This window comes from Nyctibius grandis, chromosome 1, assembly GCF_013368605.1.
Source record: "Nyctibius grandis isolate bNycGra1 chromosome 1, bNycGra1.pri, whole genome shotgun sequence".
In the NCBI taxonomy this organism is placed as follows: Eukaryota; Metazoa; Chordata; class Aves; order Nyctibiiformes; family Nyctibiidae; genus Nyctibius; species Nyctibius grandis.
The window spans coordinates 11,535,246-11,559,564 of record NC_090658.1 but is presented as its reverse complement, the minus strand read 5'-3'; the positions used below and the strand labels follow the sequence as shown (position 1 = coordinate 11,559,564).

The window sequence follows — 24,319 nt, the reverse complement described above, 5'->3', positions numbered from 1 at the left end:
GCTGCCCCGCGGGCTGGGCGCTGGGGTGACAGGGGCTGGTGAGGCGGAGCGGGGCGCGCCTCGCCCCGGGGCTCCGTGGGGACGGCCCCCTCCAAGGAGACATTCCTGGAGCCCAGGTTGCCTCCTCGCCAGCTTTGGTGCCATCCTGACCTGCCTTCTCGCCAGGTGCGGCCACCTTTTGCTTCCCCGTATTCCTAATGAGGAGGCTTTTTCCTCCGCACCCATCAGAGATGCTGCTTTCCTTTGGAGGGATAAGACCTATCTGCGTTTCTTCTCTCCCTTTTCACCTCCCTGATGAGCGTTTCTCAGTTCAGGATGGAGGGGCATTTCCATTTCAATATGATGCAGCGAGGAAGATGGGGAATCCCTAGGCAGCCAGGGCTCAGGAAATGCCCCTTCCTATTTCATCCTCCTCCTCACCCTGGCACAGGCATTTAAGTAGTAACACTCCCTTGCCGGCTTCTTGGCTGTTCCTTCTCCTTGGAAAGAGAAATGGGAACGGGAAGTGTGTGTGTGTGAAACAACTGTTACACCTTTTGTCATCAAGACAAAGAACTTGTCTTCATCTCCTTGTGTCCCTCCCTCTGGGTGTGTATTGGCAGCACCTCAGCCACTTTGCAGTGCTTCCCAGAGATGCTTCATAAGGATTCCGTGTGGCCCTGACCTGCCCTTTTTTGTTGTTGTTGCCAATTATGATGGTGCTGATAAAAGGACATGTTGATATGTTTCCAAACATACTCGTGGTTTGCATTCCTGAAATTGCTGCAGCATTCTTATTGATTTATTTAATTGGGGGGCAGGGGGGATGACAACAAGAAGGGGGTATGTTTTTGTGGTTTATTGTAGTTGTTTGAAAGGTACGAGATCACGTGCGATTGCAGCAGTGTAGTCTGAAGTACATTAACCAGTGCTTTCTCCCCCGTCTTATTTGTCTTCCAGTCCTGCAGTCTCCACATCATCTACTGTGTGAAGAATAATGATTCCATGAGAGAACTTCCTTTCAATTACCTGTCTGCTCCTGACCAGTGATGAGCCATTCAGCTAGACTGGGATTTACCGTGAAGAAGGGAGAGGCAGAATGTGAATTGTAGCCATCCCATCAAGTTCCTTGCGTGCTGTTTTTACTGTGTCTGTATATAAATCGGCTAGTATCGAGCACACACACTCCTAAACCTACATTGGTATTCACGGAGTTGCTACTGTGTAAGAGGACTGGTATTTCTCACCATCATGGCTTCAGTTTGGAAGAGACTGCAGCGTGTTGGGAAACATGCATCCAAGTTCCAGTTTGTGGCCTCTTACCAAGAGCTGATGGTCGAGTGCACCAAAAAATGGTAAGAAACAGCTCATATTGCTACACAAGTGGTGGAGTGAGTTGCTGGTGCTGAAATAGGAAGGACGTTGCTCATTTTGTGTTTTGATGTGCGTGCATTGGTCTTGCCTGCACGTTGCAGCAGCAGCTGTGTGGGGTGCTTGTCTTTCTTGATGAGTGCTTTGCTGCATACTTATTTTGGACCTGTTGGTTTTGTTCTGTACTCTTGATTTTTCTTAGCTGGCATTGGTGTTATCATACAGAAGACAGTGCATTTATTGGCTCGGCATCTGTGACTTAGTGGTGTGGGTTTGGTTGTTCGGTTTGTTTTGTTGTTTTTTTTTTTAAATATTTCCCAAGAGCTGTTTTCCAACTTCCAACTCAACTCTTGGTGCTGAATGTTATCTACTGACACTGTTGCTAGCTGGCTGAGGCACCTGAGATCAGTCCTGAAGATGGTGGTGTTTTAATCTGGGGTGGATACCCGTTTCAGTTTTGACTTTTTTACCTGAAGATGTCTTGTCTCTCCTTCTTTTCCTTGTTCCTTTCCATCTTTTAATGGGAAGAGGCAAGAGACAGATCCTTGGGCATTGTCCTAAGGTATTTGTTTAGTTAGACAAGAATTTTGTGCAGTGGTGGTCCAGTTGGATGGCTTTGGAGCTGTTAACTGCTGACTACTCAGTCAATGGTATGGGTCTGGCAGATCTTCCTTCCTGTGCAAAATGAGCTTAAATAAATCTGCTAGGGAAGACTAAAGCAGCTTTTAAGTAGTCAGGCAAAGATCTCCATTATACACATACTTAAGTGTTGTTTTATAAGTTTGGAATATTGACGTTACTGACATAATTCCTCACATTAGTGTCAGTGTGTAGTATCAGGGGACAGAGAAAGTACTTTCCAAACCTTGTGGACTGAGATGCTCACATTGCCATGTAATGAACTGCAGCCTCCTTTCTAATACTTGGCCTTTCTTCTTGTTGGCAAGTTTGGCACTCGCATTGGCTGCTTTCACTGGTTATGAGTAATTGCCTCTACAAATTTAAATTCTGTCTCTTGGAGTTGGAAATCTCTGTCAAATACACTGGAAGGCTGCTCGCTGCTCTGTCTTAAAGGAACACTGTCAGGTTAAAATTTTTTTTGAACAAGTTATCTTCTTGCCTAAAATGTTTTGAAAGATTATTAACAAACAGAATCGTTTTGGAAGCTGAACTTGCTTTCACAGAATATACTACAAATAAAAACATTTTAAAAGTTGAAAGAGGCTGTCATGATTATCTCATGGGATCTACTGTCTAGTTCATGCCAAAGAGTTTTCCCCAGTAATTTTGGTTTATCAGGTTTATTTCAGCAATTGTGTTTATTACTTTTTATGTTGTATTTGCATGAACTAGCCTCTTTTGGCTTTCATTTTCGCTTTGATTCGCTCCTTGCTTGAAGTTGCAGAATGCTTCAGCACTGGAGTATGAATGCTGCAGGGGAATGCTCAGATTGGATCTGCAGCGAACTTTCACTTGACTTAAGAAAAAGTCACACACAAAAGTTCTCTTGTGAACAATCTTGTTATTCTAAAAACAATTAGCTTATTGTTTAATCATAAACTAGAGTGCCCACCTAGCAAAATGCCTGTGTGTGAAGTAGTGAAACAGCCTTTCAAAACCTCATATATGCAGCTAATTTTTTAAAACTAGGTTATCTTTCTGAACCTTCAGTTTACATTCTTGAATTTAAATGTAGGCAAGATCAGTGCTTGTGTTGGTTATGACAAAGCCAACAGTATGGTGGTGAAATGTGGATGAATTCTAGGAAAAATAACAATAGGGAAAAAACATCACCCACACAGTCATTTGATTGTAGGCTTTTCTATTCTGCTTCCTCTTGTTTGGAGAACCTTAACAAAAATGTTCTTTAAGCAAAGTAAAATACGGTATTTCTGCCATAAGTGGAACTCCTATATGAAACAAAAGGGTAAATATTTATATATTTTGAGAACCTTCAATGAAGTCTTTCCTTAACTTTGGAGAAGATACAGTTTTGCACGTGCTGACAGAATCACTGCTTCCTCTATTTCTAAAGCATGTTTCTGAGTTTGGCCCCTGTGAGAACAAAACTGAAGAAATGAACTCCATATGCTGTTCTTGCTGGAAGCACTCAATATGTATTATTAAGCATCAGTGCTGTAGTCTGTAGTTTTTTTGATCGAAATGTAGTAAGCAGTAAGTTATTTTAATGTACTGGCATTTAAACAATGCAGCATTTCTGGAGGAAAAGAATGCTTCATTCATATTTTAAAATAAATGACAATGCAGTCATAAACACACTTGTACTGAGATGTGTCTGTGAGCAAGGATTGTGCATGACCAAAACAGGCTGCGTGCCTCTCTGAACTGCTGTCTTCTGTTAGGTTTACTTTTGTCTAGTTCTTCAGAAGATGGCTGGTGTTTTAGAATATTTTTGTAACTGATCATGTGCAGTTTGCAACACTGTGTGTATTTCTGGTTGGCTTTAATACTTTTTGTCTCCTCTGAGCTTGTATTGATTTTAATTTTTTTTTAGCTTAGTGTTCAAAATAGCTCCTGCTCTTGTTTCTGCAGTTATGCTGGCTGTCTGGGAAGTTGCTACCACTCTGGTGTTGCTGCTTCACTCCTGAAAACAATTATCTCTAGGTACACCAGTGTTTGTCCAGTACGGGCTGAAACTCCCTTTGCTTGCTTTTTCTGCTCTCTATAATTTCTGATTCTTGTCACTATTAATGACTAAAGACAGACACTCTCAGATGATAGCTTTTCATTGGTGGTGCATTTAGGGGGGGACGGGTTGTGATGGAGTGTCCAGTGTTGTCACTGTCTCATTAGAAAAACCTTATTTTCAGGTAATTAACAGGACTGAGTCGCTTCTGTGGCATTCTGGCTGCTCCTGCTGACCCAGACCTAATTATTGTGGCTGCTCAGTACTTCTGAAAAATTGAGCAGTTGGTTCATTTAGAGCCTTTCATTAAAAATAAATAAATAAATTTAGTGTTGGTCTTTAATATGGATTAGTGGCTACTGTGAAAGCGTCATGCTTTGCATTAATCATATAAGCACTTGATTTTTTTGAAAGGCACTTGTTTCGCAGTGCTGAAGCGTGTCATCTTCCACTTACCCTTGGAATAAGCTGGGGCAGCGCAGGATTTTCCACCCAGCCTCACCAGTGAGCTGTAGTCCTGGCCTGGAAGGACTATTTGTGGTAGAAGAGATTTAATGTAGTCGTTCTCCTCGGTGCAGAACCATTGAATAAAACCAGAAATCAGCCTCATGCATTTTGCTTAGGCTTCTACAAAAAAAATTGTTTGCTATTCTGCTGTTGGAGCAGACTGTTGCTGTATGGGACAGGAGTGTGCTGGCAGGTGTAATGCTGTGACTTGCACAGGGGACCCGGTTCAGTTGCCTGAACACTGGTGTCTAGCGCTGTTTGAGATGCCTTTGGGTTTCCTGCCAGTCCAGCTGCCAGTTTGGAGAAGTGCAGGTCTCCTGTTGATCCCCTGTCAAGCCTGCCAGCCCAGCATGCATCTCTTGTGTACCCTGGGGCTCCTCAGCTGCTGGAGGCCTGTGTTCAGGCGACTGAGTCAAGGCTTGTCTGAGGCACAGGCTCAGCAGAGGAGCCTCACAGAAGGAAAATACTATTTTGGACCAGAAATCACTTCCAGTACTGGGACCTGAAGCTGTGATAGCTGTTTTACAGAGTTGCTGAAGCACCTAATGCTGAACATATGAGCTCTCTAGGATGGCTTTTATGTTTCCTTATTTTTGTGTGATGTCTCACAAGTCAGGGACCCAACAGGGGCTTCAAGTGTAGTATTGACTGGTTTCCACAGAGATGGGCCTAACTCTTACAGAGCTGAGGTTGCCAAGTTCCTAATATGATGTCCATTAGATGCTTTTATGAGCGAGAAAGCTGCTCACCTGAATGTAGGTGCTGACTGCTTAAAAACGCTGGAAAAGAGTAAACATGAGGAGGCTTTTCTACAGGATTTGCCATTCAGCAGTTGATTTAGAGATAAAGAAATATGTTATTTTTTACAATGTTTGTAATACCTGTCATCTCCTATGTGAACTGCTTTGCTTTTAAATCCTGCTTAAAAGTACAGTGAGCCATGATGTTCTAAAAGGGTTAAACTTTTCTTATATGCTACCTTAACTGAAGACAGGCTTCATTTCCATGAGGCAATTTGCCTATTTTTGTATCAATTAGGTATGGTCTGAAGTGGGTTCTGTATTTTCAAATATATATCTTTCTCTTTTGGAAATGAAGTAATGCTTAGTCTTTTTTTCCAAAAGGCTTTGGCCATCTGTTTTTCTGTTCTATTGTAGTTTCATAACGGGATGCTGCAGGAATTTTAAGATTTGGCATGCACTGTGCATGGGAGAGAAACGAGCTTTTTGAGATTCCACGGTTCACACCAGTCTGCTTGCCTTCTGGTCGCTGCTTTCCAGCAAGCTCTTCAGTGCTGAAGGCTACAAAGAACTGGAGTTAACTGGTTGCTGTAGAAATCCTTGGGGCTTGCCTGTACAGGGTCAGGCTGTCAAATAGTTCATTTCATTTCATTGCTTTGCAAGGCTGTGAAGAGGGGATTTTGTGAGCACCTATGTGCTTTTGATTATTGAGGATGATCGCATTGAAATGTGACTAAGTGATACAGTTACAGGTGAATTCAGGATCTCTTTGAGTAAGTTTTGCTGTGCACCATGGTTTTTGCCGTGGGCTTGCTCTTCTCAGCTTTTGGTCAGATTTGCATTTGCGTGTTAGCCGTGTAGGTATACCGTAACAAGTGTAGCTTGTGCAGGGAAAGCGTTGTGCAATTTCTCCTGCTTTTTAGCTTTTTTTTTTTTCCTCCTTCTCAATTAAATTATACTCTGTCCTCACACTCTTCATTGAGATCTCTGATTTCACACCAAATAAACCCCACCTGTAAATACACTTCAGCATTTTCTTCTCCATTCATTTCCAGTTCTGACTGAGGACTTTTTGAGGGCTTAAATTGTGTATCAAACTTACTCTTTCCAAATAATCATCACCAGCTGCCTTACAGGTCAGTATTGTCCATTTCTTCCTACAGTCATTAAAACACACTTACTGTCCACATGCAAAAGCAGTTCTCCTCTGCCACCTTGCACCTCTTTCCTCTTCGTGTCCGAAAGAAAATCCTTAGTTTTAGAAAGAGTAGATCTGCTCCTTTGAGCTCTCTGCCTGACTTCTGTCAGGAGGTTGTCTACCAACCCTGACTCCTTAACATTAGCTGCTTTCATTCCTTACCTTACCAAGCTAGTCACCTGGCCCCTTTTATAGCCTTATGTCTGTTCCATGGACCACAAGTTAGGGCTTTCTCTTCAAAACTGTTGGTTGCATATTGTGCAGTGAAGAGGTACGAGTTCAATAGGAGAGGTACGGGTGTATGTGAAATCCTTCTTGCTGCTGACTTTTTCAGATCATCAGTGCTGTGTACTTACACCCATTTTCTGTTTGCAGCAACTCTTTGAGGGTATTTGAAACTCTGTGTCCAGTTCCTAAAAGACCTCATTGATAGAAGTAGGCATGATGTTTAGTATCTGTAAGGTAGAAAGATTTGGGTTTGTCATAAATACTTGTTCTGAATTTTATTTAAGAGACAGAATTCGTTCCAGCAATTCCTTTCTGTAGTTTACTGTCCTAGCAGTAACAACGATAATTGTCTAAAGCAGAAAAGATTAGATTATATCCAAGTTGTAGACAAATCCATCTTAATGGTCTGTCATTCATTCATTTAAAGGGGTGAGGATGTCTCCTTTAATAAATAAAATACACTAACGTACGTTCTAACACAGCTTTATTTTTTGAGAGAGTTTCTCAAACAAAAGTGTGTGTGTAACTTTCGCACAGAGCTTTACAAATAAATAAAACCTGGCTCTGTTCCTGCAGGCACTGTTACACGCATACAGTAAAGTATGTGTACTGTTCGTTTGAACCCAGCAGACTTGAGCTGCAATAAAGATTTATTTTTTTTTTTCAGGATTGGATCCCTGTGAATACTCTTTTTCAGCTCTTTGTGTTTATGAGGTTAAATAAAATGAAATATTATGGCATTGTGTAGGCCTCATCTGAGCCGAGGCTTCAGTCTCTCAGTGCTCAGGCTGTATAGTGCCAGTCTGTTGCTTCAATTAGTTTTTAATTGGTTGGAGAGAGCTGAGTTCCCTTTCACAGCTTAGTGTGAATAAGGAGAGGAGGAGGAGGCTGCTAAGGTTGACTAAAGCTGAGGAAACTCTTCTTATAAAACAAACCCTTCAGTTACCGTAGCAAAAGCATTCTGCTTGGGTGGCTTTCTGAGAATACGGGGGCGGGGGGGTTGTTTGTTTACTTCAAAAAAGCTTTCCCAGTTTACTCTGAGGGCAGTGTGTGAAGTGTGTGTTTGTTTCCCTTGCCCCTCTCTCTCCTTTTACTTCTTGGGGTAGAAGCTGGCCCTGGCAGGCTGTTTGCTACTTTGCTGTGGGGCACTCCAGGCCACCCTCTCCACCACATCTGTTCTGCATGTCCTGGAGTGGACTCTGAAACACAGGAACTATGCAGCTGAACTTTTGTTCTTTATTTTAAGATATGCGCACAGCAATAGGGTAAATAAAACCATCCTTGTTTTCTTCCTTCTGTTGTATTTACTTGAAAAATGTATTTCTGCAGCATACACTTTATGTAAGGGCATCAGAGCCTCTCAGCTGGGAAGCTGTATGTTTTGGCAGTTGAGGTATAGGGTAGTTGTGGCTTTTGGCACCTGGAAAGGCATTGCAGGGACTTGGGAACTGTGGGTTAAGCATGAGCTAAAATTAGCAGAAACATAACTAACATTGCTGTTGTCTAAGGCTCTGACTCATGAGGCTTTCTGGATTCAAGAGTGGGGCTGAGATGTCACTGTCCCTTAGCAGTAACCTTTCTCTGCCCCGAAGCAGGGTGACAGCAAGGCTGCCTGGTGTGTTGGTGTTAACTGAAGTTGATGGCAGTTCCGATTTGTAAGGTGAACGTGAACTGCAGCAGTTGGGAAGCATACGCACCTCCCTGACACTGCCCTGATGCAGCGGGAGGAAAATCTGCCAGAGGGCTGAGATGAGCCACAGCTGTGGGCAAGAGCATCTTAAAGTGCTCCAGCTAAATCAGCCGGATCCTGAGTCAGTGCCCTGTGCTGTCACTGTAGGGCTTCCAAAAGGACAAGCCGTTGAGATGAATCAGAAGTGCAGGCCCTTCTGAACTATAGTTTCCAGCTGCCTGCAAACCTGTAAAGATGAGCAGCACAGAAGTAATTCTTGTTCGCCTGTTGAGGTTCTCTTTGTAGTGGAGAGTAGTTATTGGGGGTTCTTTTTTATTTGTTTTGTTATTATTTAAGGAGACTTGCTTGAGGATTACTCCAAAGCTATGGCCAGGCTCTGCAGCTGCTTAACTGTCTGCAGCTGCTGAACTGCGATCTCTGTGGCTCTGTGTGTTTATTTCAGCACAAACTGGTTTTGGGTTTTATTTCATGTGCACGCTTGGTCTCCTGCACTCATTCTGTGGGCTTTGTTTTCGGTGAGCTGCTGTATCAGAGCCTAACAGCATGCTAGCAGATTTGGTCTTCCTTTTCTAATGGATCTGTTTTGAAAAATTACTGTGGTGCTGACCAAACATCACAAGGGCAAAATAATTTCTAGTTCCAAGGGCAACGGAATTAAAACAATTGGGGGCATTTTAAGACTCTTGTCATATCACATCAGTTTTGACTGCCATATTACCATGGTCCACATTACTACCACTGGTTTCATTGGTGCCACCTCCGCAAGCACCTGTAATGACCAGTCACCCTCCATGTTCACTGCCTCCTCTCTCTTCACCCTAGAAGTAATGTTTGCTTCCTTGCTGCTGTCTGATGGGTCAGAGTTGTCTGGGGCTGCCAGATGGGTGGCATTGGCTGTTCCGGTGGCAGATGTATGTTTTGATGGGTGTGCAGCTTTGCTGGGAGCATATATTCATCTCCACCTGTTGGGACAAGCCCCATCACCTTCCTTGTAGGCCAGGCAGACCAAAGACATTCCCAGTGTCAGCTCTGGGCTTTCAATTAGATCCATTGCTGCCTGATGCCCTAAGATGATAGCTGTCTTGAACTTTCTTCAAGGCTAAGACTAATGCACTGATGCCTGTGCTTTTAAATACAGTGACATAAACTGACTTTCCCCTCCCAGCTGTGCTTGGGAAAAGTATTTGCATAGCCAGTACTGTTAATATCAAAAGCCATATTAAATGAAGTAACTGGAGAATCTGGACCATTGAATACAGTTGGCAGCACATTGTACGATGCCACTCAGCATACGCTGTGAACTTCCTTTACTTTCAGTGACTGCTCATTGAGTAAACTCTGAATCCCTTTGTTTATGGCGGTACATAGGAGGAGATTTAAAAGAACAGAAAAGAGCTGTCAAAACAGCTTAATTCTCTTTTTCCAGCAAAGATCTAACTCAGCAGCCTGTAAATTTCCAAACCAACCTGTTGCTGATTTATCTGTGGTTTATTAGCAGAGGACTTAACCTTGACAGCTCCTGGTAACACCTGACATGATTATAGCTCAGGCCATGTTGGCAGGTGGGTGAGTCTGTTCGGGTGTTCTCAGTTGCTTGGCTGTATTTTTCTTCTGGTCATACCTACTGTCTCTTGGAAAACTGATTTAGTGGTTTGTCTCTTCCTGTAGGTAACCTGAGCAGCACTTTTATAAAGCAGTGGAAAACTTTCAAGAGAACAAGATTTTTGAACTCCTTTTTCTCTTCAAGTGCAGATCTTAACTGGATAGAGTACTTGTAATAAGTCTCTCTTAAGTTGAGCAAGGGAATATTCATAAAACTTTCCCTTGCATTCCTTTATCTTTGACATGTAAGAAAATTTTAAAAATGAGAAAGTCCTGACCCATTTTTCACCACTTCCTCTCATACCACAAAAAGCAAAAGAATCTAGCACAGTGTTACTTGGTTTTGAGGCATATTTGGGATGGTTCCTGTTTACTGTTAACGCTTTTAAAAGATCTTTTTTAAAAATACCTATGACGATGGTGTTTTCACCCCCCTTTTTTGGGATTTGTGCATGTAGAAAAGGGAATTTGGGGCTGTAGGCTTTGCTTTCCGTTTTTCATTTTCTTGCTACAATTGTTTACTTTCCTCCCTTTAGATGGCTGCTTTGAGCTCCAGTGTCTGCATACCCTTTCAGAATACCAAAGCACAGACAATCTTAAAACAGTAAAGGAATTATTTTCTTTCCCATGGATTCCTTTTTTCATATAGTAAATGGGATTTGATTTTTTTAATTCTGAACTGAAAGATGACCAACAGTAATCTTAACACCCTGAATTCTCATAGTGGCTGATGTAATCGTGGGATTTTTTGACAGAGGGTTGACAAAGTGTGTGCTGACCCATACTGCTAGAATTGTAAACATCTAGTGCTTAAGACATGATGCCTCCTTTAGTCCATGGCTGTAAGACTGTCTAGTAGAGGCGGGGGAAGGCAACTCTTCTTTCCTGCCCCCATGTTTCTCTTCCCTCTTTTGTGGGGTAAATGCTATGCCAGCTGAAAGCTGCAGCTGCACAAGAGGGGAATGCCAGAATATGGTAATACAGAGACTTGGATGGTGCGAGGGGACTGCCCCTGACATGTCATCTGCTACCTGGGGGCCTGTGGCAGCTTCCTGTGCCATGCTGCCTATTCAAAGCCTGTTATACCTCCACAGCGACACTGCTGTCCCTTTTCTAGAGAGCTAGGACATACCTTTTCTCTGGGCACACAACACTCTTGTGGTTGATGGGGCCATGCTGTTGGTGATCACAAGGAGTTTCCTTGCTGCGTTGTCATTTTTGAACCTTGGGCTTCTCCCTTATTTTCAGCTTTGCTTCATAGGGGAAAAGTTTTCTCGTGTGATGTTAAAATGTGTCTGAATTTTCTGTCTGACCAGAAAAATTCAGTGTTGCATTGGAAAGTTTCAGCAGACAATTTCAACCAATGCTTATGTGGGTGGAAACCTCCAGCTATTATTTCTATGGGTTTTGTGACAAAGGGCCCCTGGATAGGAGAGAGGAGTCATGGTTAGCCCCTGTGGCTGCAGGTAAAAAGCCGGTAATTCTGCCTTTTATTAGACGGTGGAGAATCTGCAAGGATGAAAGCTGCTGGCAGCCTGACCTCTTTCCCTCTTCCTGGAACTAGGGGTTTGTTTCAGTTTGTGCTTCCACGCAGCCCTTTGTGGGAGTGTATTTTTGGAGCAGGGAGCTGCTTGAAACATTTCTGTGTTTCTCTGCTCCCCATCTGTTACTGTAGCCACCTCCTGCTCTAGCTGCCTCAGAAGAGGCTGTATCGCAAGGGAAGACAGCAGTTACCTGGGCTTTCAGTTTGTGGGTTACCCGGTCCTGGTGCTCGGTGTTCATCTTACCCATCATCAGTAACTTCAGTACTGCTGACAGTGTGGCTAATGTTGATGTAGAACCGCTGCAGATGATAGTGCAGTCCCTTGTCTCCTTTCCTATTGCTGTACCAGGAAACAAGAATATGGAAATTTTTGCCTATAGATTCAGTCTTGTTGTCTGGAGTGGACCGTATTTACAATGCACAAAGTCTCCTTCCTCCTGGAAAAAAAAAATGCTGACTTCAGCAAATGGAATAAATTGTCTGAAATAAATTTTAGGGAAGTAGAGTATGTACTGTAGGGGGAAAAATAATACTTTGTCTTTCAGCAACATCTGTTAAAAGGAGGGTGCTTGCTTGATGGAGTCACCAACTCTGGATGTGTTTAAGAAAAGACCGGACATGGCACTTAGTGCCATGGTCTAGTTGACAGGGTGGTGTCAGGGCAATGGTTGGACTCGATGATCCCTGAGGTCTCTTCCAACCTGGTTGATTCTGTGATTCTGTGATTTACAATTAATGATAAAGTCAACAAACTAATTTAAAAAGAGAAAATAATCTTGAGCTACTCTTGACTATAGGAAGACTGCAATTTACCCTAACTTGTATATGTCCACTGCATTGTGAGAACTGTCAGTATCTCTTATGGTTGACAAAACCCCATTAAGGCCCAGAGAAGCAGAAACCTGCTGCCTTGTTAACCTCACAGAGCAGGTTTTCTGCCCTCCTCTTCCTTCTGTGCTGTGCCGTGGGTGGGCTCAGAGGAGACTCGCTTAGGTTTGCCTCAGGTCTTGTCCTACGGGGTTGGTTTCTTCTTTGCTGCCCAGGGAAGCTTTTAAAAAATGGTTGGTTTTGCAGCTTTTTACGTGAAATATTTGCTTGTTCTGTTTCAGTGTTGCTCAGGGATGGGCAGGACCAGCTGTGAGGTGAGGTGAACTGAGCTGATGGGGAAGCAGGGGGAGCGAGGAGCAGAACATGAGGCTCTTCTCCCTGTTTGAGTGTCTTCTGGTCTGCCTGTATGGGATATACAAGGCAGATCCTGCTGGGTTTGGAGATACAGAAACAGTGACCTAAATACAAGCAACCCGTGTGTGAAGCAAAAATAATTATTTCGGAGAACAGCCGCAGAGCGTTCTTGTATTTCTGCCAATGTCATCTCTTTGGTTAGCACGTGTTTCATTGTTGGGGTCTTAACTTCTTCTTGTACTGAGCATTCCTCTCGGCAAAAGAGAAGTGAAAAGCTGTGGGGAGACATTTCTGGAAGCTGGTGACATGTGACAGAGAAGTCTGTCACCTGTGCATAGGATGTACAAATAGATAGTTCAAGATGCAGTGTGTATATATGAAATCAATGTTATGTTGTTGAACCATCGTAAGAGGAGGGAAAGCCTGGGTGCTGATGATGAAAGGACACAGGGTGGCTGTCACTAGTAAGGGACAAATCTTGTCTACCCTTGGTTACCCTGGGAGGCTCCCAGTTGCGCTGTGGGGCACTCAGGCTGAGCAGGGCCAGAAATCTCACTTTCCTTACAACCTCAAGCTGTCTGGCTGGTAAACTATGTAGCTTTGAAATGGTGAAGTATTTCATGTTACTGAAATGCTCAACGTTGTAGTAAGCCCCAGGCCTTTATTCTCCTATTGAATACAATTCCTTTCAGCTGTAATCAGATTTTTGTGTTTTATTCAGGCAGATGTTTGCTGACCCAGGCCACAGAAAATTCTTGTGACAAAATGTGCCCACTTTAAAATGGGAACTTACGGTGTCACGTTGAGCTTTCAGACTTGATTTTGCTGAGCAAGCAGTATGCACATGTGTATACTTGGACCTCATCTATACGCAGCAGCTCCGCTGTTGTACTATGCCTTTGCAATCCATGTCATACAGCACCTATTCTTCCCTCCTAGACAGGAGGCAGCAGTACATTATCTGGAGACATTTCCATGGAAATAGCTGCACAGCCAGTTTAAGCACATTTGTAGAAAAATCAAGTGCATTTATCTTTCTGATTGTACCAGAACAACTATTCCAGTTCAGAGTAGCTTCTCTAATTGAAGTAGTTTTGTTGTCACAAAAACTGTCCTGAGCAAGCCTTGATGACTGAAAATATCATTGTGCTTCTCTTTGAGTGACTGCAATAGTAACAATCATACTGTTAAAGAAGAAATCTAAATTTAAAGTGTTCCAGGGATTCTTTTTGAGCTGAATGAAAACAAACTGCATTATTTAAATATTTCTGCCTTCAAGGCAAGGGTAGAGAAAGTCTGGCTATTAATATCATATGATGTTAAAAAAATACCTGAAGGAAGGGGTTCTTTTATAACATTTTGTATTCAAAGAAAGATTTATAGTTTTGTAAATAAAACTGCAGTATGTGTCTGGCCTTCCTTGATGTAATTTTACTCAGTTCAAATTGACGTCCTGATCTCTTCAACCGAACGCATCCTTATATTGTCACCATGTTTTATTTTCTTCACTGGATCTGTGTCAGTGGTTTTCCATATTGGTGGCACATGCCAGTTTCCGAGTGGTTGATGCGAAAAGGGTAGGAATAATGCAGCATACACAAAAGGAGTACTTGCATGCTCTTACCATTTGGTGCATTTATATGCAGTTACAGGAAGATAGGAGCTTCTTTACAATTTGGGCTTTTTGAGCTGATTATTGTGTCAAAGCGTGATTTCCCTCTCTAATTAAAGCTGGTTCTGCACATGCGTGGCTGTGGGAGTTTAGTTTTTTCTATCCCAAGGCAAGTCCCCAGTTACTGCAAGGAAATCACACAGTGGTCTCTCTCTCGCTACCCAGATGTAGCTAGAAGCTGCAGAGTAGTTTTTTGAGAGTACTGAAAGTAGAAGTTTGAGGCTACATAGGGTTTTCAGTTACTAAACATAGTAGTAAAAGTTATTTTTGTACCTTACATAAATAATTCTGTGTCGATCACTTTAGCACCTTAATTTGTTCAGAGCAGACTCAAGAAATTCTGTGCAGTTTTTTCTATGTAGGTATTTTTGATTTGGAGGGGGAAATAAGTTCCTCCTCGCTTCTCGTTCCACTAGAGACTGTGGTCTAGTGGTAGAAACACCAGAAGTCAGAAAATCCTGGTTCCACACCAGGCTTCCTTTCAACTTCCCTTGTAGCTGTATAGACAAGTCATCTTTTCTATCACTCCCTAATTTGCGTGCACAAATCATCTTCTGTCAACTTTCCTACAGTTTTACGTCCACAATTACTTACAAGTAGGATTTATGTCTCCTGTTAAAGGCCAGAAGGTAGCAGCTCTCTGTTCAGTGGTAGTGGCATAAAACAACTAAAAAGACACTTTGTGCAGAATTAAATATCAAGTGCAGACAATTTCTCTGCACAAAAATTCTGCAGCCGCATAGCCCCATTATTAATCCAGTCTTACAAGACTGCTGTGTGATGGAGAAAAATGATCCCCATTTTATATCTCTGAAACTGTAATACAGAGAAATTGTGAAGAAGTTCTCTTTGTATTGATAGGAATTGTATGAGTGCAGATTTATGGTAGCAAAACACTGCATAAGTGAGGAGGAAACTGCAAGTTACACCCTACAAACTGGGAAAAAAGGAAAAAGAGGGAGCATTTTTCTAAATATAAGTCATGTTAATATTGAGGTCTTTTGCAAGTGTGTTTGGTTGTATGTGGTCCGAGTGGAAACCGTTGTAGAACACTGTATTGAGGGAGAGCAGGACTGGTGAAGCAGAGTACATGAGGAAAATGGGAAAGGTAATTCTGGAGGGGAAGTGACTGCATGATCACTGATCTGCAGTTACTGATGCAGGAGCTTAAGCAAGCTTTTTGTCGTGGGGAGGGGTTTTAGTTTGTTTTCTATTTATTTTCCTTTGAGTGATGTGTAATTAAGAGCATGTGTAATGGATAAATGCCAGATTGAGGGGAAGGAAGTAATTTGTACTAGGCTCTAAGTACATCCTTTCTGGATTGACATTTCTAAAATATTTTATCCAGTGGTGGTGATGTTAGAAAATGACAATAACCATAAGGACCAAGCTCCTCTTCAGTAGAAGTGATGGGTGCCTGAAGCATGTAATTGCACTTGAAAGGCTACATGTTGGTTACTCCAGTGCGAAAAGTTCAGGGGACCTACGCTGTCTGTGTCAGATTCACTTGCAAATGGTTGTGACAGTCTGCCCGACAGTTCAAGTGCTTTAAAAGAGGTGTTTATGTAGAAACTGTAGCACTAAATGAAGGAAGAGAACTTGTTAAGGTCTGTGAAGACTTTTGGGAATAAAGCTGGTAGGATGGAGCTCAGTTACAACTCCCAAAAAAAGCCATGGCTGCACAGCAGGATATAGACTTATCATTACTGCGATATAATCAGTGCTGTTGGAATATTCTGCTTAAGCTTGTTGATTTCAATATATACGTACATCGGCTGGATTAGAATTGCTGATCCTTTTTTTTTTTTTTTTTTTTCCCCTCTACATTGCTGCAGAATTTATTCTGTGATTTATTTTCTGCTTGGACTTTAGGTGATAGCTTTTTCTTTCATATCACATCCACAAATTCAGTCCCAAAATCTGATGCTTGTGGAACAGAGAATGTGAATACTGGGGGGCGGGGGGGAGTAACATTCTATTTCCTACCCTTAAAAAATGCCAAGAATTCTATGCAGGGTGTTTGTTGCTATTATCTTACTTGTTTGTTGCTCCAGCATGTCTGTCCTGTGACTTACAGTGTAAGAAGAGATACAGTAGCACATAAGACATTTGAAATATTTAAGGCTAAACTGCGAGAACCACTCTGGCTTTGGTCAGAGACAGGCTAAACTCTTGGCTCTGACTCTCCTGAGAGGAGCAAACCTCCATCACCTGTTTCAGAACTGCCAGTCTAGTTTATGGTTGATTGTTGAAGACCAGGATTGTACAGAAATCAAACACTTCAAAGCCAGAAGGAAAACATAGGTACCTGTTCTCTCTCTGGTGCTGTTATTTATGTGATCAAGCTGGCCTCATGTCATCTTTACCTTATGGATGTTTTCTCTTTGATTGTTTGAACCTTTTTTTCCCCCCGCTTTGGGTGTTCCAGCTGTAAGGTCCCTGGGCGCATGTGATCCTTATCCGTGTCTTAGGAGAGGGAAGAGGGAGAAGGGAGAGCATGGCTCAGGAGAAGAGGGAGCCTGCATCCATCTCCAAATCCTGGGGACATTTGTCCATGGACAGGTTCATTTATGTTAGGTAAAGTGGGAAGTGTCCAATGTGAGAACTTGTCTACACTTTGGCCCTCCTGGCCCCAGTTTCTTCTCTGCCACCTTCTGCCATCCTGTTGCTGAGGGACGTGCTCCATTTGTGGGATGGCGGAGGGCTGTCAGCCCCTCAGGAATAAGGGCTGCACACATTGGTCTGCTTATCTTGGTTTGCCCCAGGGAAAGCTAGTGGTGTGCTCCTGCACATGCTGCTGGGGACTGGCCATGTGCATCAGACGTGGCTTGGACACTCTGGATTTGCAGCAAGACTTTACATGCAGCTTGGAGGCTGGACGTTGTGGAGGCAGAGCCCTTGTGGGAGCCGTTGCGCTACCTGTATGTGAGTGGAAGCAGGTTCTGGCATATGCACCCACCTGCTGCAGGGAATCCCACTCTGCCTCTTTTGGGAAACTTAAAGGTTTCTCTGCATTGTTGCAGTGACATGAGGTGACGTTACAGAAGCCAAAGGTCTGGCTCTGGTTTTACACTTTGACTTCATAATTTTCTCCGAAACATGTATTTTCATTGGCTTTGAAGTTTCAGGGTTTCAGTGACCCAAAGCATCTTCCAACATTAGCTGCGTTGGAATGAATGAGTAAATTCACACCTCATTTGGTACTATATTGCTTGTCTGCAGAACAAACAAAAACCAAACCCTGTATATGTTAAAACTGAGCGCTGGCTTTTCAACCACAGCAGTGAGAAACAAGAGCCCTGGCTCGCCTGCAATGAAAGAGGTTAAAGGCTTTAGTCCGGGAGGTCACCTGGACTTTGTCAGGTCCAACTGAGAGCTGCAGCGCCGAGGACAGAAGTCGCACTTTCTCCGGCAGACGGCGTTGGGGAAGAAAAGCTGTTGAGAAGGCGTGGTACTGCGTGGTAACGACGTGTTAAATGGGAAGAGCTAGATATGCCAGCGCTCATCTGTCAAAGCCCAAGAGACAAGGTTAAATTAACAGATCAAGCTGAGATAAGTGTTTTGTGTAAGGTCTTGTCTGTGCTCAGAAACTGGAAAAGGAGAGCTGACTTAAAGCATGAAGTGCATAAATAAAGCCGTGCTGAACTCTCCTATGAATACACTCATTCGGGAGATTTGCTCTTTACTGCGGTAGCCCAGTGATCTGAATTTTCCTGAGTGTTCCTCCATGGGCCTGCCCATCGTTTTGTAGTGCTTGTACCACCGGAGCATGGGCATGCACACGCGTGTGCAGTGCCAGCCCTGTGACGGATGATGTTCCATCTGAATGCTCCAAAAGTAAATATGTCAAAATTTTACAGGCTTCAACTTTTGAGCTTTGTTGGTTTTAAAGATGAAAAAGTTCATTTTATATCAAATATGCTGAAATGTGTAGAAAATCTTATTTTGCAGAATCCAAGGAGTTTGTGTGCCCACACATCTCTATTGTTGGTGTTGATGACTCTGCACATAACTGGTTTTCCCCCTCAGTGCTCTGTGTGAACTCTGCGCAGCTAAAATTGATTCCCGTTCCCTTGATAGTTAGTTTACAGAGCGGATTTTATTCATTAGGCTTCTTTGGCCCTAACTAGGCAAATGTATCAAAACTCTGATTTGAAATTTAATCATTTAAAGTAACTTATCTTCATTTCATTTACTGTAATACCCATCTGAAAGCTTGAAATTAAAATTTTTGTTTATCCTCGCTTAGTGCCAGATCTTGCAGCACTTAATCTGGTAGGAGATTTTTGCCTTTCACTGTAAGGACACCATTCTCACTTGGCACAACTAGGTGTTGCAGTAAGTTTGAGAGGCTTTTTCTTTTACTTTGAGTGGACGGCTCTCAGTACTTTGCAAGATTAAGAGGGTATTTTGCTCCAGAAACCAGCCTAGCCTCCCTTTTTGTTCACCTTTCTGCTTTCAAGGAGAACTGCTTTTTACACAAGACACACTTTTGTTTACAGATAAAAAATTTTTAAATTAGAGTAAAATTAAAATCTAGGGTGAGACAAAATTACTTAATCTTTTAAGCTGTGTGCTATATGGGATAGAGGGGCTCTGTCTCTTTATCCCTTTGCCTTACTTAATGGTACAAGTCTGGAATCCAGCCTGCAAGACATCAAATCCACTTAATAAAAAACCTGGACAGCATCCAGGAGTCTCTTCTGTGGCTGCAGATGTTACTTTACAACTGCCCCATGCTAAGATCCATCAGCTTGCTAAAGTAGCCATCAGGCTAAAACACAATCAGGCATTTCACTATAGGATAGGAGGGTATGGATTCTGTCTGGTTTAAGTTGGTATAAAATACCAACCATAACAGCACAGGAGGAAGGGAGAGGGCAGCATGGTGGCCAATATAGTGACCAGGTTTAGTCTCCAGTTATAAACTTGGTGTGTGACGGGTGGCAAAAGGCCTCAACTTAAGACTCTGAAGCAGTTGATAGTGGTGGTATCTTTATGTTTTTGTCTGGAATGTAAGTAAGGAAAGGGCAGTGTTCATTTTTAACACTTTATAGCTCAAAAAATTCTGGAGATGCAAAGGACCTTTTGTACCTTGAGGAGCGTCCTCCTCTTGAATGCTAGTAACCACCTGTAAGCTTGTCAAAAGAGGGTAGGCACAGCTTGGTGTAGTGAAAAAAAAAATGTGAAGGACCACTACTCTTAGCTACTTCTGTAGGGATGCCGAGCCAAAGGGCTGACCTAGCTCTGAGGGCTCTGTAGGAGTGCCTGACTCGAGTAAAAGCGAGATCAGGTTGTAACAGAAAAAAATATAATATAGGTGTGGTTTTTATTTTTTGAAATAAAAAACCTGGCTGGCTGAAAGATGTAATTTTTTTGTGTATCTTCAACATCAGCATGAATTCAACTATACTGTAGGTCCTGCTTGTTTGCTTTTTGTCAATCGAAACCCGTGCCTGTTTAGGGCCTTAGTTGTTGGTATTTTTAGGGGTTTGTTTAACCTTAAAATAGAAATGTTTCATCAATTGTATCTGCAAATTAGGAAGTTTGGTATTTTCAAAATACTTTCCCATTTTTAAAAGCTGTAAGATTATGTTTTTACATTTCAAAATAGAAATAGAGGTCCTTTGGTTAGGAAATTTTTCTGCTGTTTTGTTTTGTTTACCATATCCAGCCCCTAGTGTTGGCAGGAGGTTTTACTTTGTCTCCTGAGTATCCATGAGTTAACATGCATTTTTTCTTAGCCAATACTTGCTGGATATGGTCCAGGGGTGTGACTTGGAGGGCATTAGTTGGAAGGCTTGGTCAGTTTAACTTCCTAAAAATGATATAAATTTTTAGACTTTGGATGTATGATTCTAGAGGGAGAATTGGTGATGTATAAATAGAAATAAACGGTGTTGCTTTCGAGATTGACTTCTGTTTCAGAAGTGTTAACTTCTGTTTCAGGAGGCAGCTTGGAAGTGATGTAACAACTTGTATTAAACAGATTGAGCAGGAAGAGGAGGAGTTCTAATTTTGCAGTCTTTGGAACAGTTATTTAGCTGTAAATACTGATCAAATAATTTCACCTCTAATGGCCATACCTCCATCTTAAAGCAGCTCTCAAAAGGCCACCAGCGTGAAATAGGATGTCTCATGGTAAATGATAGTGGCAGTTGCTAATGGCCTATGCCAGTTCCTTTGAAACCATGTGCAAAAATTTTTTAACTCTGGTAATTGATGTTTTTATTTCTTAACATGTAAGAAAATCATAGCTTTAATTCTGAAAACTATCCATGTATTGCTTACTGCTGCAAAATTTATCACATTGGCTTATTCTCATCTTTTACATTTTGAAGATCTTGTTAAGCTTGGAGAGGATGAGATCTGTACAGGCTTTGGGGCTTTTTGTTTTGCTCAGTGTGCAAGTGTGTGACTTTGGGACCCAAGTTTAAACGCAAGGTTCTCACATTTCTCTGTGGTGTGTTGAAGCTGTGACTGCTTCTGAGATCTCCAGTAGCTGGTGCATTGCTACAGTGGTAACATCTTCTAGTTTTGTGCCTCTGAAGGGTGGCAGGAAGGTGTGTCACCTCCACCGGTGCCCCAGCTATTGAGGAGGCATGTTCCTCCTGGTAACCGGGTGCTTTGCTGAAAGCAGGTGATTCATAATCCTGCAGTTGGTCATACAGCCAAGGTGATGCCAGAATCAGAGCTGAAAGTAGCTCAAGATCTCATCTTTCAATGCCTTCCTTCCCCGAAAGTGAGTTCATACTTCTTGATACAGTATCTGTTATGGTTGTGGCTGAGAGCACCTGACACTATTTGTGAAGTCTGGTCTCCTGGGCAGAGGTAGGGGAAAGGAGCTAGCACAGCATGTCACGTTTTCACTTCCCCCCCCCCAGCTTCCTTTTTTTTTTTTTTTCCTCTTTGTGATATTAATTTGCAAAAGCGAAAGGAGGCTGCTGACAGGGAAGGAACCTTTAACTGGAGAGCTCATGTGCATGGGCTAGGAGTGCCCATGTCTCAGAGTAAATGCGGATTCATTTAGGGCTCAGTGAAGTCATCATTTAGAAAGCTAAGTATGAGTTTGTTTCGTACTAGCCCTTCCACGCTGCTCCCTGTGTGGACACAGCATACCACGGATCTGCCCCTTAGCTTACTACGTACTTGTGTTGCACTACCCAGTGTTAGGCTACAGTCTTCTTTGGAGTGTCAGTCAAGAGTTTGCACTGTCTTTATAGGTTCAAGTATATATTCAAGCTTTTCAAACTTGCAAGTATTGAAGAGTCACACTGCTGTGTGTCTTAGCACTCATTTGCTCTTTGTAGGTAGCAGTCATTTTAATTAAAAACACTAATTACTGTATAAGCATCTCAGTCCTATAGTCCGGGCCCCTGAGGTAGGTGATACAAACTTTCTCTTTAGACAAACCCTACTAGCTGATACCATTCTGCATTTGCTGCCCACTCAGAAACCTTTAGTATGTTCACAACTTCTGTGGATCTTCAAAGGACACAATTTTCTTTGTGTAATCCAAAACACGACCTTAAGAAACAAAACCAAACAAGAAAATGCTGTTGCCATTGGTTTGGAAGGGAGCTTTGAAAACACACTGCACCAGATTCTCCTACTCCTGCACACACTGAACTGTAATTCCTTCAGGATGAGTCCATGGGTTGCAAGGAGAGGAGGAGGATGGAGGCATTAATGCACTGTTGCTTCTGAGACTTGCTTTGTCCAAGTCCGGATGTGGACATTGGAATCCCTGTGGAACATCAGTTGCAGACTGTGGCTCATGAATCTAAACCTTCATTCTTCTATCAGTGTGTGAATATGAAACTTGCCCAGGCAGTAAGAATAATGAAGATCATCCTGTTCTTTAATTGCTATGCAGAATCTCTCTGAAATCTGTTTTAGACAAATTAGAAGAAGAAGATTCTGTTGTGACTGGTTCAGTTTTCTCACACTGTGGTTTTGGTGAAAGATGCACACTTTTCTTCTGTTCTGCAGGAATTGAAGAAAAATAATTTTTTTTCCTCTACTCTTTCCAGATTGAAAAACAGAAGGGCCTTCTGTTTGAGTGCTATTTGAAAAAAAAAATTATGCAAAATGGATAGGATCTGTTTTGGAATGCGGTCTGATTAAAATTGACAATAGTGTGCCGAGAAGCCTCTTGCATATTTTTAGTACAGAAATATATTGTTTAATGTGGGCATTTTTTTTGATGGGTTGAAGCTATGTTTCAGGCAGCGTTTGTCTGCCAGAGTTTTATTTTAGTTATGCTTTGTGCACTTTTTATTGTGAGAATACAATAACATTTACACTTGTAGTGCTTCAATTTACAATTCATTTGTAGTACTTCAATCTATTTACACGTGGATAACACACAGTAGTTTAAAGTATCCTCAGTAATGCACATACGTTGTTGTACGGAGATACTGTCTTTGGTCTATAGATAGAGGTATAGGTAGGTCATGGAGCATGACTAAAATTAAAGGGAGGATTGATGCTGCTCAGTGTTTGTCTTAAAATTTTCTGAAGGCTGTATGGTCAGTGAGGACTGGAGCTGGCATTTGAATCCAGAATTCCAGGTTTATTTGCTCATTTGCTAAAACTGTGTTTCCCTGGTTCTTTACTAATCTGTTTTATTGTTTTACACCACAGTGAACATGGGCATTCATGAAGAGAGGGGCAGATAACACTGATCACTTGTGTCTGCTTAAGGAAGTGTGGGATGTGGAGGCTGGGTGCATGGAGGTCTACGTTCAGCACTTGGGTTTCATAGCAGATAGATGGTCTAGCACTTCACCTTCTTAAGTGATTTTTCAAATGCACTGTTATGTGTGAGGTGAAAATGAGTTTCATTTCTAACTAGCTTGTGTTTATTCACCTGGCAGTTGTCAGGCCCCAGCTCTGCAGCGAAGAGGATCAGAACAGAGTTCAGTGCAGCTCAGGACCAGGTGGACTGTGCAGGCAGGTTTGCTTAGTGCCTGCTCTAGCCATGTGCCCCTCAGGAGGAGCAACCTACCACCTCTAAACTGAAAGCTTTTTCTAAAAACATTGATTCATTATGGTTAAAATGTAGAAAACTAAATATTCTGAAAAAAGAACATAAAAAGGAAGATCAGGCTTCTGAGAAAGATCTGACTCATGGTGGCCTCCTGTGAACCTTCCACTATAAACCAACATGCTCTGCTCTTTCCATTTAAGGTTTGTCTGAATGGGTCTGTCAGCTTGTGCTCCTCCCTCCCAGTTAGCCTGAGCCCCTGCTAGCCACGCACAAAAACCTGACCCGTGTTTAGGGGTATTTTAATGTTCTGAGCTTACTTGACTGGGGAGGTTGGTTTTACAAGCAAGCTTTTAGGTGGCATTAAGCAGCTCTTGTTTTCTGGAGGCATTGTTTGCTGTAGAGCACTGAGAGGTGTTTCTAAGCTCTGGTGTGGTAGTATGTGTGGTGTAAACATGTGGGCTAAGCATTGCTGGGGTAAATGTCTGCCTAAGGGGAGTGTCTGATTATAGGAGAAGTGAGATAAGAGATCCACTTGGTCCTTCTAGTGCAGTGCTCCTAACCCCTCCTTGGGACAAGCAATGCTAAACTGGATCAGGCAAATAAGGCTTCTACATGGAGGGCAGCTGTGTGTGACTTAAAATTCAGGGACTTGTCAAGGCATCCTCCTGGTACTGCCAAAAGGACGTTAAAGAACATAACTTATGAAGGCTAGGGTCATTTTGTGTATTCTGCAGTATAAAATTCTGTTGCAAAAAGCTTTAAGAAAAGATTTTGCTAGATAGTCCTGTCAAGTTTGTTTTGCTCAAGATTCTTTGCTGCAATAACTCCTTGAAAAATGAAGCTGAATCTGTCCTTGTCGCTTGTTCTGAATAATGGATGAACTTGGGCTTTGTTTAATCCAGCTCATTCTGCAAACTTCGTTTGTGTTTGGTTTAAGAAAACCAAGTCATCAGCAGCACATGCTACAC

At 42.4% G+C, this 24,319-nt stretch overlaps 1 protein-coding gene across 8 annotated transcripts in view; it reads left to right on the top strand.

Annotated features, from left to right (window-relative positions):
• EHBP1 (EH domain binding protein 1) overlaps positions 1–24,319 on the top strand; it is a 240,952-nt gene that overhangs the window by 415 nt on the left and 216,218 nt on the right. For all 8 annotated transcript variants that reach the window (XM_068406149.1, XM_068406140.1, XM_068406131.1 and 5 more), the window contains exon 2: positions 940–1,334. In XM_068406149.1, the coding sequence (XP_068262250.1) occupies positions 1,231–1,334 (104 nt within the window). In that variant the 5' untranslated portion in view covers positions 940–1,230. The remainder of the gene's footprint in view (positions 1–939; positions 1,335–24,319) is intronic.